We start from the raw sequence: 15,056 nt of genomic DNA on the forward strand, positions 1-15,056 counted from the left end.
TGACTAATATTTTCTACCACAATTAGCATTGCAATGAAAGCGAAATAAATAGAGAGACAGAAACTTGAGGTTAGATGAAAAGGAAACAGGGAAGCAAACAAACAGCTTGATCAGTGCCAGGTGCTTTACTTAGAATTTCGCCAGAATGACTCTTTTCTATGCAACCTGTTAATAATGCTTCAGTAAAACATTTTCAGATTGTCTAGATTGTTAATCATGGCACATGCAAGAAGCAGTAAATTGCTGTAGAAATACTGAAGGTGTCAGCTGGAAAAACTTGTTAAAGGAAGAGTTTGAAGAAATACGCTTATTTGCTTTTATGGCAAGAGTGATGAAAACATGAATATTGTTCTCGTATGTGTATCAGTCATGTGTCATACCTTAGTATGGCTGCAGACAGTTAGCTTAGCTTAGCATAATGCAACTAGCAGTCTCACAGTCACACTGTGACAGCAAAACTTCAGGAAGTTACAGTGCTCAGCGAAGAAATAGTCCTGCACATAACTATAATTTGTTGTTATGGATTAAACAAATTAGATAAAACTAATTAGTTATCAAAGTTGTTGGTAGGCAGATTTCAGTACTTTTGGAATGAACCAGGTTGGCTGTTTCCCCCGTTTCCAGTATTTAGCCTAAGATAAGCTAAATGTCTGCTATTTAAAGGACCAATATGTAGGATTTAGTGGCATCTATTGGTGAGTTTGCAGATTGCAAACACCTCATCTAACCCTCCCCTTCCAGTTATACATTGTAGGAGAAACTATGCTGGCCATGAAAAGCGTGAAAGGCAGTATCTATAGAGCCAGTGTTTGATTTGTCCGTTTTGAGCTACTGTGGAAACATGGCAGTGCAGCAGCATGGTGGCCTCAGCTAGAGCACTGAGGTCATCAAACGAGTTGCTTCGAGATGTCCCAATATCTACCAAAGGCGACCGAGCCTTCGCGGTGGCTGCCTCTAAACTGTGGAACAGCTTACCATTGTATATTAGATCTGCCCAGACTCTTGAGATATTTAAGTTGTTGCTGAAGACTCATCTCTTCTCATTGGCTTTTGACTCATGTTGAGCCAAACATTGCCGATTTATAGACTGTTTTATTGAATTATGTGCTTATTGTGCACTTTATTTTGTTCTCTATTGTTACATTTTTTGTATACTTTGTACTCTAATGGTGTTCTTTTCTATTTCTATGGTTGTATTTTAATACTTCAGTGCTTTCTAGATTGTACAGCACTTTGGCAAACCTCAGTTGTTTTAAATGTGCTATATAAATAAATTTGACCTTGACCTTGACCTCAATTGAGGAGGTGCCACGCCCTCTGTAGATATAAAGGGCTCATTCTAAGGTAAAGAAAAGCTGCTTAAACTCAAGAATAATTGTAAGAAATATGCTTATTTGCATTTTTGGCAACAGTCTGATGAGGACATTGTTGTCATATTATATATCTCAAGCCTACAGCCAGTTAGCTTAGCATAGGGCAACCAGCAGCCTCACAATGAGAAGACCTGTCCACCTCAGCTTTTATATGGATTGAACAACTAAAATAAAATTAGTAATTGTTAGAGGTAGAACTGCAACAATTAGTTGTCAACCATCCCAGCTATTTTGATAATTGTTTCAGGACCAGGTGAGCAGACAGAAACCAGAGATGCTGAGGCAGAAGTTGTGGTCAGGGACAGAAGGCTGGTGAGTTTAGCAGGAGACAGGTGATGCAGGCAGGTAAGGAGTGCTGGAAAGTCTCGCATGAATGCTGAAGAACAATCTGGCAAGGAGTGAGAGTGCTGGAGAGGCTTATATAGTGGGCTGATTGGGAATGAGCTGCAGCTGAGCTTGCAGGTGAGTGGAGTTGGGCTGATGAGGTGGGAGTGACTGGCAGGTAGAATGAAGCAGGCAGAGTGGAAAATTTCTGAGGCGGGGGGACAGGAGGGAAACTGGGTGAATGGAGCTGTGACACAAAATGTCCAATATCAGCTCCTCAAATGTGAATATTTTCTGGCTTCTTACTCCTCTATGACAGTAAACTGAATTATCTTTGACTTAAGGACAAAACAAGAAAGCTGAGAAACACTGATCAATATTTTTCACCATGTTCTGACATTTTAAGGACCAAACAACTAATTGATTAATCAAGAAAATAATCAACAGATTTATCAATAATGAACATAATTATTACTTGCAGCCCTAGTTAGAGGTGGATTTTGTAACTTGGACTGAACCAGACTAGCTGTTTCCTCCTGTTTTCAGTCTTTATATGCAAAGCTAAGCTCAATGTCCTCTGGTTATAGCTACATATTTACCAGACAGACATGACAGTGGTATCAATTTTCTTACCTAACTCTCAGCAGGAAAGCAATAATTTCCCAAAATGCTGAACTATTCCTCTAACAGGTTGTTGTCACTTCATGCTTTTGATAATCACATTAGACATGGAGGTCTTCTACATGGGAGCAGCCTCCGTCCTGACTGTTTAAATAATGTGAACATGTAGTCTGATGGGAACACTCATCAGTCACGGAAATGGCTCTCTTGCATGAAATCGAATCAAAATAATTTTTTAGTTGTCAGCACTTATGCGTCCTGAAGGGCTCTTGATCGAAACAGAATATGGTAATAACATGGGTACCAGCGTCTAGAGAGATTAATATAAAAGCAGCGCATGTGTTTTCATTTGGGCTTTTGTTCTCACTGAAGCCCCTGTGCGGTTCTGGAAAGAGCATTGTGGGGCCCTTAAACCAGCTCCCAGCATTCCTCGGTTGGTACGGCGCATGTACGCGTGGGCCGAAGCTTTGGGCCTTGACAGCGTGAGTCAAGTGAAGCTCAGTGAATTAGCAAAATCTCCTCAGATACTAAAAATAGATTCTCTCTGAACTGGTTTCAGCGTATGGGACTCATTTGATGTGTGTGTAATGTCTCCAAACATGAAAACACATGATCAGTCCTTGAAGGAGTTACAAACTGTGTGCTGGGTGTTGGAGTGTGTATATGCATGTGTGTGGACATTATGGGTGTGTTCAAGTGTACACGCACATGAACGTACGCCTGTGTGTGTGGTATTTTGCCTATTTTCTAATGGTTTATAGAGCCACATGAAAGTCTCAAAGCACTGGATGAGATTGTCTGTTTTTTTCATTACAAACAAGAGCAAAATATGTTGGAACAACATCTACTATTGTGGTTTTTCACAGATCTTGGTCCAGACTTTACCTCTTTGACCAGTGGATGTGAATTGTGGAGGTGTGCATACATTACTGCCAGTTAGCTAAACGCATCAAAACTGAGTGGAAAAACTGTTGCAATACATCACGCTACTTGTGCTTTTCTGCTGCAAAGCCAAGCTTGTCCAAGTGAAAAGGTTCAGAGCTGCAGTCTGGAAAAAGCTCAAAAGGAAATAATGATAGCTTAGGGCTGAATGTAACTGAGTAGAAGGCTATTATGTGAAAAGGAGGAAAGGGGAAGAATCAATCAGTCCACAGTTGTGGTTGCAGAGTTTCATGAAAAACTCAATTTTAGTACCTGCCCTCCCTTATCCCACTAAAAAAGCAGGGTTGTCTCCTTGAAGAGTCCAATATGCAGATGATGATACTACCACCTGGAGCTCCAGACGTCTACCTGGGGCCTGTTTCAGAAAGCAGGTTTAACAAACTCTGAGCATAATCCTGAACTCTTAGCTGACAAAGCCTCAGATGGAAAACTCTGAATTTTCAGTTCCAGAACAGCTGATCAGAATTAGTTCAATCAACTCTTGAGTAAGCTAACTGTGAGTGAAGCTTGTGCATGAAAGCCATCATCAGTGGCGCTCCAGGTCTACAACCCCAATTCCAAAAATGTTGTGTAAAACGTAAAAAAAAAAAAAAAAAAAAAACACAGGATGCACTGATTTGCAAAACTTTTTGGGCAGTTTTTGGGAACTGAGGACACTAAGGGTTGAAGTTTTGAAAGTGAAATTCTTTCTCATTCTTGCTTGTTCTGGGGACTCAGTTCTCATATTTTGTACTTCATAATGCACCTCACATTTTCAATGGGAGACAGGTCTGGACTGCAGGCAGGTCAGTCTAGTACATGAACTCTTTTACTACAAAACCACATGTTGTAACACATCCAGAATATGTGGCATCGTCTTGCTGAAATAAGCAGGGATGTCTCTGAAAACTGTGTTGTCTGGATGGCAGAATATGTTGCTCCAAAACCTGAATCTGAAATGTGGACTATTTGTCCACACTGTTTTTCACGGAGTGGTGAACCTCACCCCGTCCATGCTTGTGAACAACTGAGCCCTATGATACCAATAATCAGTCATACCCAATCAGGTTATTGATTAACCTGTTTAACCTGTTTTTTTGGGAACTGCAGGCATCAAATTCAGAATATGTGTATATTTACCAAAACAAACAAAAGGGTTGTTGGAACATAAACTGTCTCATCTTTGTCCTGTATTCAGTTGAACACAAGTCAAAAAGTCTTTGCAAATCCTTGCGTTACATTTTTATTTACGAACCAACTTTTTTGGAAACGGGGTTATCTATTTCAACATGTGTAAATATTTCAGCCTGAAATCCTGTCTTCTCTCTTTCTGAAATGGAAAAGCCAGAGTTGTCCTCATCTTAGGCTCAGGCTTAACTAAAGTTTTAACTAAGCCTGCTTTCTTAAATAGGGCCCTGGACCCCTCCCACTGTAGGTAATTCCAACATGTAATGCAAACAACGGCTGAGCTGGACTTCAAAACAACTCCGTCTGTACTCATTAAACTCTCTTTCTCACTGTTTAAGAATTCCCATGCGGTTTGAAGCCTTTCTCTAATGAAGCACAATTAAAATGAAAAGAAGGTAATGAAAAATATTTACCCCCAGTCCAATGAAGTGGCTGGTGAAGTTGATGACTCCTCTTAATAAAAGCCATATGCCTGTTCTCATAAAATTCTGTTTTTGTGGCACAGATTTTGTTAGGCGTTAGCATTTGTGCCAGCGAGTGAATTAGCTCCTGACGGTGGGTAGGAGAGCAGTAAGAGGCATTTTATCAGAAGCAGAAGACCTGCACACTCACACTGATTTATGCTGAAGTGTAGTCCTCACCATGCCAAATCTCCAGCAGTGATAACCAGCCACTGGATAGAGTTACTGTAGATGTAAATCTGTTAAATACGCCTCTGACTGATTGCGGAGGTGTTTATGGTGGATCACTTGTACAAACACATCAAATGTTCCTTATTCTGAGGTGCTGTTTTCTGCAAAGAACCATTCAGAACACATTTTGTAAACATACATGAATTGGCTCTGATGGGAATTGAACCGCTGACCTTGGCAGTATTAGAGGCATGTATTATTCACCAAGCCACAGGCAAACATCTTCTTCATCTCAGGAAATTTCCCCAAATTTCCCCTGCACAGTGACTTAAAATGCAAATATGTGCATGAAAAGTGAGATAAATATGCTTCTCCACCACAAACAGATTACACGCAGAAAACAGGGTTAGAAAGTTGTTTGACAGTGAAATGATGCAGTGGAAACTACTGCCACAAACCAGGGTCAGATCTCTAAATCATAACATAGATTTTTCATGGATTTAGTTTTGAATCTTACATAAGTCGTACTAACCGTTTCATGTGATGACAGCCAATTGAACGTGATCATATAATTTATCAAAGGCACAATCTGTATTTGAGAGTCTGTGGTCATTTTTAAGAGAAGCCGAACGCAAATCTTTTGTTTTCTGTGTCAGGATTTTTTTCCCACAAAATGAGAACAGTCTCTTAAAATGCAAATATTCATTGAAAGCAAAAGAAATGCATTTCTCCACCACAAATGACTGACATGAATGAGACAGCGCTGGAGACAGGATGCACATAGTTTGGAAACTACTGCCAGCAACCAGGGTCAAATCTCCAAACCATACATAGGCCTTTTCCACTGACACGGAACCAGCCCCGTTCCAATTCAGGCACCTAATTTTAAACTGTTCTGAACGTTTCCACCAAAAATAAATTGGTTTGGAACCCGAAAAGTTGACAAAAAAATAGCAGGTTTTCCTTGGGAACCTAAGTGGGCCTGTTATTTTCTACAGGTTGTTGTGCTTTGTGCAACGCCCTCTGTTGATGACATCCTTGATTACAGTTTTGCCCCTCGAAACTGGTGCAAACGTGAGACATAAACTTTTTTCAGCTTCTGAGGGGTGGCATGAAAAAGTTTGAGAACCACAGGTCTAAGTACAGCCTCACTCCTGATTTCACTTGAAGTTTATCTTCCTCAAAATCTTACACAAAATCTTGGCTAAGTCTTAGTTGCCTATACTTAACACATGTGATGACAGCATGGTGACGGTCATACCCTCTAAAGAGATCATCTGTAAAATGTCATGAAACTGTCTTTACAGTGAGAGAGTTATTTGTTGTTGGTCCTTCTTCTGAGATCTGAGATGTTTTTTTCATGAGTTGCTCGACCAAAGAAGCTCATCTTGATCCTTGGCGGCGATGTCACTGTCCCGACATATCAGAAATCTCCCTGGGGCTGCGTGTAGATGACATGAGAAGCCGTGGTACAGTAATTCTGTCAGACGGGACTTGTTGAGAAAACAGAGGGGAACAGGCCTGACCGATCCTGTGTCAACATGACGTTCATTCCCACGATGCTTCTACCAGAGGGCTCACGCCGCTGCCCTGCTGAACTTCTGTTCATTTCTAAGGGATATTTTTAAGGGGGAAAAAACGGCCTCCCTCCTGCTCCCTGAGAGCCCAACAGGGTCCCCGTGCCGAGGCGCTCTCTTGGGCCGATGCACTGATCGGATCCAGATGCTGCTGGAGCGTGGAAGGGGACAGCAGAGGAGTGTGGAGGCTTCACTGCAGCACTGATTGATAGGGGTCAGGATGAAGATGGGAGTCACGTTTCTTGACTCTGATCCTCCTCTCTGGTTTTCTTTCTTTCTTATGCTCTTCTCTGCCCCATCTTTCCTGTCTGCTGTCAGCTTGTCTCCTGATGCCTGTGTTTTATGTACCCTGTTGAGACGGTGTGGAGCTCGGCGGGGAGCAGACAGCGTTACGCTTCAAGTCTGGCCGTTTGCCTCACCTCTGCTGAGCTTTTAATGAACTCTTTTACAGTCAGAGGCTGTTTCTTAACCACAATTTATAGACACTGAGAACCAGTTTTCAATGAATCTTTCTATGTGTCACGCTGTGAAATGGCAATTATAGTAAATGAAAAACAAAAACAATTTAGTTGTATGTAAATCTTAAATTCAGGAATGGGACTTTTTTATACAATTTCCATCTGTGTGTGCAACATTTTCCACTGTATGTTTGCCTCACAGAGTACTACACTGTTATTGCTTGGTAAAAAAAAATGCATTACTTTTGTTTGGGTATTTGTTTTTCGAAATGGTTTATTAAGGTATATAGATGAGCATATACATAAGGTGGACACAAAAATTTCCAGTATAATGAAATCCAATTAAACAGCCTCAGAAATGACCACCGAGTTAAGACATCATCTGCATGTCAGGGCCGAAATAAAGCAATTAAATGTTACACATTTGTTGCAGAACTAGATTGCTTTGCATTGTAAACTGTAAAAAGAGCTGAGAAAACTTAGAATTTCATGGCACCTGCCTTCACTAGATTTTCGAGTTTTGAGTCAAGCTCAAACTCTCATGTTTTGAAATAAACTAAACAAGACCTAAAACTTTTTGTTGAGATAATTAACCTTTCTTCTTGAGATAAACTTGAATCTTTGATTTTTAGAAATCCCCCCCAAAAAAATTTCTTCTTACAAAATTGTTCACAGTGAGAAGTGAATCTGATTTGACATTATTTGGGTGTTGAAAAATTAAACGGTTGCAAATGAAAGTTATTATTCACTTTCACTTCAATGAGTTTGCTCAACAATTTTTGACATAAATAATGAAAATTTCGAGTTTACATTAAGATAAGTAAAAGAAGAAATGTAAATCTCCATGCAGCATTATTAACTGGTAAAACTTTCTCAAAACTTACAGACATGTATTCAGCTCAAAACTCAAAAATCTGTTTAAGTTGCCTTGAAATTTTGAGTTTCCTCAGCTTTTTCAGAGAAAGGTTTTTTTTTATAAGTCTGTGTGTTCAGCTCTCAGCACTTTTGCAGCTTCTAACTGAATCTCTGTGGTTTGAAGTTTTGTTCTCCTCCTGTGTCGCTGTTTGTACTTTCAGCTTTATTTTACTGTGTCATGTTCGCTTTCAGCAGGTTAGGAATCATCTTAAGTTACAGCTGATGAAAATGTCCTCACTTTGCTGCTTCGTAATGAAAACTTTTTGTTAACAAAACATGGGGGACTTTTATTGTGAAAACTTTATAGGAAATGAAATGTGGTTAACCGCCATATTCCTGTTGGTGCTCAAGTGAAAAATGTCAAACAAATAGATACAGATAGATAATAAAAATCATTGGAGTGATGCTAGACTGTGTAACAACAGTGGTCATTGGAGTTTTCTAGATGTTATTGTCATAGAAACAAAACCCACATGCAATATTTTTTTTCTTTAACCAAACAGACGCTTCATCCCAGCGCTCTGTAGCACTCTGCCAGGGCCTTTCTGCCAGAAAAAAACACACTGTGTGGACACTTGTCCATATTGCTCAATAAAAAACTTGGAAAAATACATTTTTGTTTGGATTTTTTGTTTTTCAGAATGTTTTATTTGAGTATATAAATGAGCATATACATGAGGTGGACACAGTGCTGCTAAATAATTTAATAATATAATAAAATCTAAGTAATCAGCCTCAGAAATGACCATAGAGTCAGCACAAAACAAAGCATTAAAATGTTATATATTTGTTGCAGACTGCTTTGTATTGTACAAATGTTGATTTAATCTGCTTTTATCGTGTCCGCCTTCTGTATTTAACCCCCCCCAACAATAGGAATGTTTTGGCCCTGTGCCGCCCTTGCTGAAATGTTTGGGTTTTTGTGTCTTTTGTCTCTAAATGTCTATCCTTTTTTTTCCCCTCAGGACCATGCCGACTCTGCAGAGCTCCGCCTTTCTGCTGCTTTTGAGCTTCCTGATTGGTCTGAGCTACTCTCTGAACCCAAGAGATCCCAATGTGTGCAGCCTGTGGGAGAGGTGAGGCCTGTTCGACAAAGAAATAAATCTCACTGTGGATGCATCCAGATAAACATGTTATACATACATTTTCTCATACTGTGCTGCGTATATATCGCTGACAGTTTTCTTTATGGTTTTCAACCATTTAACTTTTAAGAGCAAAAAAACTATATACATGCTCCGTTGTGGTGGGAAACTTTCTTTTTCCCTCAGTACAAAATTCAACAGCCACTTTTGCGACTTTACCATAGAAATTGGTTTGCAGAATAGGAATTGATGGTTGGTAGTAAGCTGTCACACCCACCAAAATCAAAATCCAAAACCATTTCCTGAGCATCTATTGCTATTTTCCCCGCTGACACGTGTAGCTATTTACATGCTTAGCTTTCAAACACTCACAACAGTTCAAGGAATCCAATTTTCAAATCCAGGAAAAGTGAATGGACATGTCTTAAAGCACTGGTTCCTAACCTGGGTCCAGGCCCCTCTCAGGGGGGTTTGTCTGCTTGAGGTTGTCAAGATTAGATTTGCACATATTAACTAATAGTATAATACTCATAGAGAAGTCAGTGTACAAAACTATTAACAACATTTTTTTGTCCTCACTCATAAATAGTAGATTACCACAACTCTGTGATAATGAATTATTATTGTTCTTTTGGTGAGGATGACTGTGTATAAGCTACTCTATTCAGTAAACGAAGAAATGTTAAATTATGTTAATGTTAACAGTAAAACTTTGGAATAATTCACTTCTTTTTCTTTTCTTATTTTTTTTGGTGTTTGTGTGTGTGTGGGCTGGAGGGTTCAACTTCTCTTGTAGGTGGGAACTCCAAGGAAAAAAGACTTGGGAATTATTGTCTTAAAGGGACAGTTCAGCCACAAATCAAAAATACATATTTTCCTCTTGCCAGTTGTGCTATTTATCCATCTAGATTGTTTTAGCATGAGTTAAAAAACCTTTTGAGATCTCAGCTGTATAGTTGTCTGCCTTCTCTCTTGTGCTGCTCTGCGTGGTGATGTGGTTGGTGTGCGTAGTTCGATGTAGTCCGTCTAAAAAACTTGGTAACTCACACCAAAACAATCTATCCAAATCACACAACCAGAACCAAATTGCAATTTTTTGAGAAAAGAAAAAAATGTGTGAGACAACAGCATTATAATGAGGTACTGTAGTGCTGCAGAGATGACCTGGTCTGACCTGATCTGTTCTCCAGATGAAAGAAAACATGTTTGTTTGGTACAGGCCTCAATAAATTATGTCACAATTTCACAATTTTAATAGTTTTTTTGTTCAGTGAACATGAAAATTGTAATGCAAAACTGATCATTTCCACTGATCTTATCGCATATTGCAGTTCAGTTTCATTCAAGATAATTGCATTATGACTTTTTTTTTTATCAAATCGTGCAGCCCTGTCTCACAATGACACTGCTAGCCTGCTAATGAAGAGCAGATATGATGTTTACCATGTTCACCATCTTTGGTGTGTTACCATGCTAACATATAATAATTGGCAATGTACAGCTAAGGGTGATAGGGATGTTATTAGGTTTTTTTTTAAGTATTTAGTTATAAAACCAAAGTACTGGATACACTTGATGGGACTATAGGGAAAGTCAGAGTTATTAAAGTTCATTCTGTGGGGGACATGAATGCTTGTGCTGCATGTCATGACAATCCTTCCAATAGTTGTTGAGGAATTTCACTCAAAACCACAAGGGTGAACCACATGGTAGCACTGGAGGAAAGTTGTGGGATACACTGTGATTCATCTAGGGCTGCAACTAATTTCATGATTGATCAATCTGTTGATTATTTTCTCAGGGGATCAATAAATTGTTTTATGTATGAAATATCAGAAAATTGTTACATAAATCATATATTCCCATTCGCTTTTGCTTGACCATCAGTTTAAATCTCAAATGAATTCAGTTGTAGAGCTGCAACTAATGGCTGTTTTGATTACTGATGAATCTGTTGATTATTTTCTCAATTAATCAATCAGTTGTTTGGTCCATAAAATGTGAGAAAGTGGTTAAAAATGTTGATCGCTGTTTCCCAAAGCCCATGATGACGTCCTCAATCCAAAGATTTTCAGGTCATTGTCATAAAGGAGTAACTGACTAAAAAATATTAATTGATTATCAAAATAGAAAATTGTGAAGGGAAAAAAAAATCCGAACATGAACCAATTATCAAAAAAGAGGCCAGTTAAGTTTTTGTTGTTCAAATATAATTATTATTCAACTAATAAGAGGGAACATTAATCAGGACTATGACTGTCTGCACACCGTTTTATCACAATTAATCTAAGAGTTGTTGAGATTTTTCACTCTGGAAAGTGGTGGATCGACCAACGTTGCCATCTCCAGATCCACTACACCGCTGGCAAGGCTAAAGAAAAAAAAAAGTTGAATTAATCTATGTTGTTTCAGCTGGATGATGTTTCTCTTTCCTCTGGCTGTGAATAACTGACAGTATTTGTGTGTTTCTCTTCTATTCAGCTTCACCACCTCAGTGAAGGAGTCCTACTTTCATCCGTACGACCATGTGACAGAGGAGCCCTGCTCGGACCCCCGGACCTCCTACAGATGCATGCGCCACAGGTGACGACTCATTTCCTGTTGGACTGACTTCCTGTTCCTGTCAGTGAGGGGGGTCAAAGCGTCCTGTCTGACTGTGTTGTTGTTTCAGGATCACCTACAAGACGGCCTACAGGCAGGCGGTGAAGACAGACTACCGCAAGAGGTACCAGTGCTGTCCAGGCTACTACGAGAGCAGAGACAAATGTGTCCGTAAGTAACCATGGAAACGTTTAAACAATCCACTCGTCTGCACACATTTTTATCACTGAGAGAGACAGAAGAAGAGAAGAGCTCAGTGTGAAACAGAGGAGGAGAAGAAGTAGAAAAGTTTTGGAAGGTTTTAGTCCACAACCAGGTGTGTGTGAGGATGTTGGGGGAGGGAGACAAATCTGAAACTGAATAAAAAATAAAAGATGAAAACTGAAGGCAAAGGAAACACTACTGCCTTTGTCCACAGGGGCAACCAAAATCAACAAAATATGAAACTACCTTGTGGTAGCTGTAACTGGGACAGTGCACATTAATAAAATATTACTCCAAATGTACAAGCGTTAGCTGAGAGACTATTTTCAACTGTAGTCCCTAGACAGATATAAGATTACATTTTCAAATGATCCATTATCAAGATCACTTTTTAGTATGAAGTGCTGTTTGGATTTGTCTCTTTTTTTGTTGGACAAAAATGAAACAAATCTAAATATATAGATCTAAAAATACTGGAATCAGCCCTTTGAAACGTCAACAAAATGTTACTTATTACTTCTCCAGTGTTTCTTTTAAAAAGAAGCCCCAAATCCCAGAATAAATGCCGAGGACACGACCTCAGTGTCCTCAATGATAGCTACGGTCCAGGTCCCACCCACGGGTGTGGCTATGGCCCCATGGTCAGTGCACACATCTAAGACAGACTCCAAACAATATCACAACAGAACATCACGAAACATACGTGAGAAAATTTATAAATAAAGTCAAAAAATATGTGGATAGATGTATTTTTGCCAGACCCGAGACTGTTTGATTCCTCTGTACTCAACAAACAGCCAATTTGGGCTTGTAATGCAATAAAGTAATAATTTAAAATGGAGCGTTTAACAGTGTTGCGTGTCCTCTGGAGACTTGGTCTAGTGAGTTATTTGCCATTTATAGCAGTATTTTGGTTCCATATAAACCAACAAAACATTGTTCTTTGTCAGGACATATGAATTAATCTGCTTGCAGGTTTGATGTTTAAACCCAGTGTTGTTCAGTTCAGTCAGAGGTGCACGTGTGAAGGAGACCCCGGCGAAACGAAGACATGACAATGATGCTGGCAGAACAGTGTTGGCACTAATCCGGCACAATACCAACATGGCTGCTACTGTAAAGTTGTGGTTTGCAAGTGAGTTATGAGATGTTAGAGAGAATACAATCATATTTCTGACTCAAATTCTGATTACTGACAGTAAGTTTTTTCCCATGCAACATGCAAAGTCAATAAGAGGAGCACATGAAACTGGAATTACCACAATTATGGGTTCTATTACCACTGGGGCTTCTCATGCTGAAACTGCACAGTATACACTGGCTGTACTAGCTGGAATTTTAAACTTAACTAAACTGCGTGTTGCTGACATTGTGAAAAGCCTCATACACCCATTTTCGTAATTTTCATATTTCCATATTTTCATTTCAGTTGAAAGTTTTCTCATCCTTTCAGCAACTGGTATTTCGTCAACGAAGCATCTGTTATTGATGAAGTGGGAGGTGTGGCAGTGCTGCCTGCACAGCTCAGTGTAGAACAACAGAGCAGCAACTGTAGAAGGATCAGATTTTTCAATCAAACATATATTTTTAGCAGTAATTTCCGCGCCATTGTCTTGATTTGTAAGGGTCAACAGATCACTGGTGTTATGCCCTGACTGCGTGTTTGTATTTGTACATTTTTTGCATCGCTCTTTAAAAAGATTGTCTTCGGGCGGCCTGGTAAAGCATTTGCCTCACACTCTGAGGCTGTGAGTCCTCTGCAGTGGCCGTAGGATTGACTCCTGCCTGCAGCCCTTAGCTGCATGTCATTCCCCTGCTCTCTCTCCCCCTTTCCTCTCATATCTTCAGCTGTCTTATAAATTAAAGGCATAAGAAGTCCCCAAAATATAAACAAACAAAAGATTGTCATAGGTCTGGGCGATATAGCTGAAAAATCTATCAGTATAGTGAAGTTTCATATTGATAATTATTGATCATGTTGCTCATGACTGATGACATGTTGTGTTCTCCAAAGGGTGGAAGCAGCTGACGTAATGAAATGAGTTTGTTGTATTATCGGTCTTGACTGGGAAGCTATTACATCCATCATCTGAGAGGATCGGCTCTCGTGCGGGATCACTCTCTCCAGGTCCTCCACCTCAGCTGGCTCCTCACAGTGTGATGGGGGAACAAAAAAATTGACGAGCTGACCTGTTCTTTTTGATCCACACTCATTTTGTTTCTGGTGTCTCATGTGAGAGCATGCTTCAGGTTTGTGAAATGACTGGACTGGATGTGTCTGTCACTCGTAGTATGCTCCATTATCAAGGAATATGACAAGCTGTTTATGAGCCAAGCGTATTCGTTACGTACTGTCATGGTGGTTTGCATTTAATGCATTGAAGTGAAACTATCGGAACATTTTATCAAACTTCTTTCTTATTGTTATTAATGATGTATCTATTGCTAATAGATATCGTTATCACTTTGTGTGATCGTATACGGTGTAATTGTTTTTTCTTAGGACACGTGCTGGATGCTACAAGTCGGTGGGATGGAGAAAAAAAAAGAAAGTAGGAGAATCGAGAAAATCTGAGATTTTTATAAAATTTGATATTGGAAATGTGACCCCGTAGTCATAACTGTGCTCCACAGCTTGTCGAACACCAGGGCCAGCGTGGCTTCACGTAAACTGATGTAGCTGAAGTCCTTTTATAACACTGATGCAAGACTTTGATTAAATATTAAGGTTTCAAAACTAGAAGGACGTCTGGTCAAGACTTATTTATGGAGCAAAGCAACAGGTTTATAATAAAATTCTCTTCAATCTGTTAATTTGTTTTTTTGTTATACTATAGGTGTTTTGATCTGAAAATTATTTAGTTTTGGTTTAGTTCATAATGTGAGATTTTAAAGCTATTACAAAGAACTTTCAAAAGCTGTAGTGTTTCCACCGTAATAAACCAGAAATATAACATCAAAAATAAAATTATCTGCAGAAAAATCTCCGCCTGCTTCATTTTAACTGGCATATGTACAGTACCAGTCAAAACTTCTCACTGTAACTTTGCTGAGAAAATGTAAACACAGGCTCGTTTCATTTCAAGGATAACCCTGTGGCAAACATTAAGAATAACTAAAATGAAACAGCCAATCTCTCGTTTGTTTATGTAGGTCA

The 15,056-nt window shown here is 39.3% G+C and overlaps 1 protein-coding gene across 1 annotated transcript in view; it reads left to right on the plus strand.

Annotated features, from left to right (window-relative positions):
* pear1 (platelet endothelial aggregation receptor 1) overlaps positions 1-15,056 on the plus strand; it is an 80,549-nt gene that overhangs the window by 30,868 nt on the left and 34,625 nt on the right. Inside the window, exons 2-4 of the mRNA XM_084726941.1 lie at positions 8,975-9,085; positions 11,576-11,677; positions 11,766-11,866. Of these exons, the coding sequence (XP_084583067.1) occupies positions 8,979-9,085; positions 11,576-11,677; positions 11,766-11,866 (310 nt within the window). The 5' untranslated portion in view covers positions 8,975-8,978. The remainder of the gene's footprint in view (positions 1-8,974; positions 9,086-11,575; positions 11,678-11,765; positions 11,867-15,056) is intronic.

Source organism: Lutjanus erythropterus, chromosome 9 (genome assembly GCF_056507025.1).
Source record: "Lutjanus erythropterus isolate fLutEry1 chromosome 9, fLutEry1.hap2, whole genome shotgun sequence".
Lineage (NCBI taxonomy): Eukaryota > Metazoa > Chordata > Actinopteri > Lutjaniformes > Lutjanidae > Lutjanus > Lutjanus erythropterus.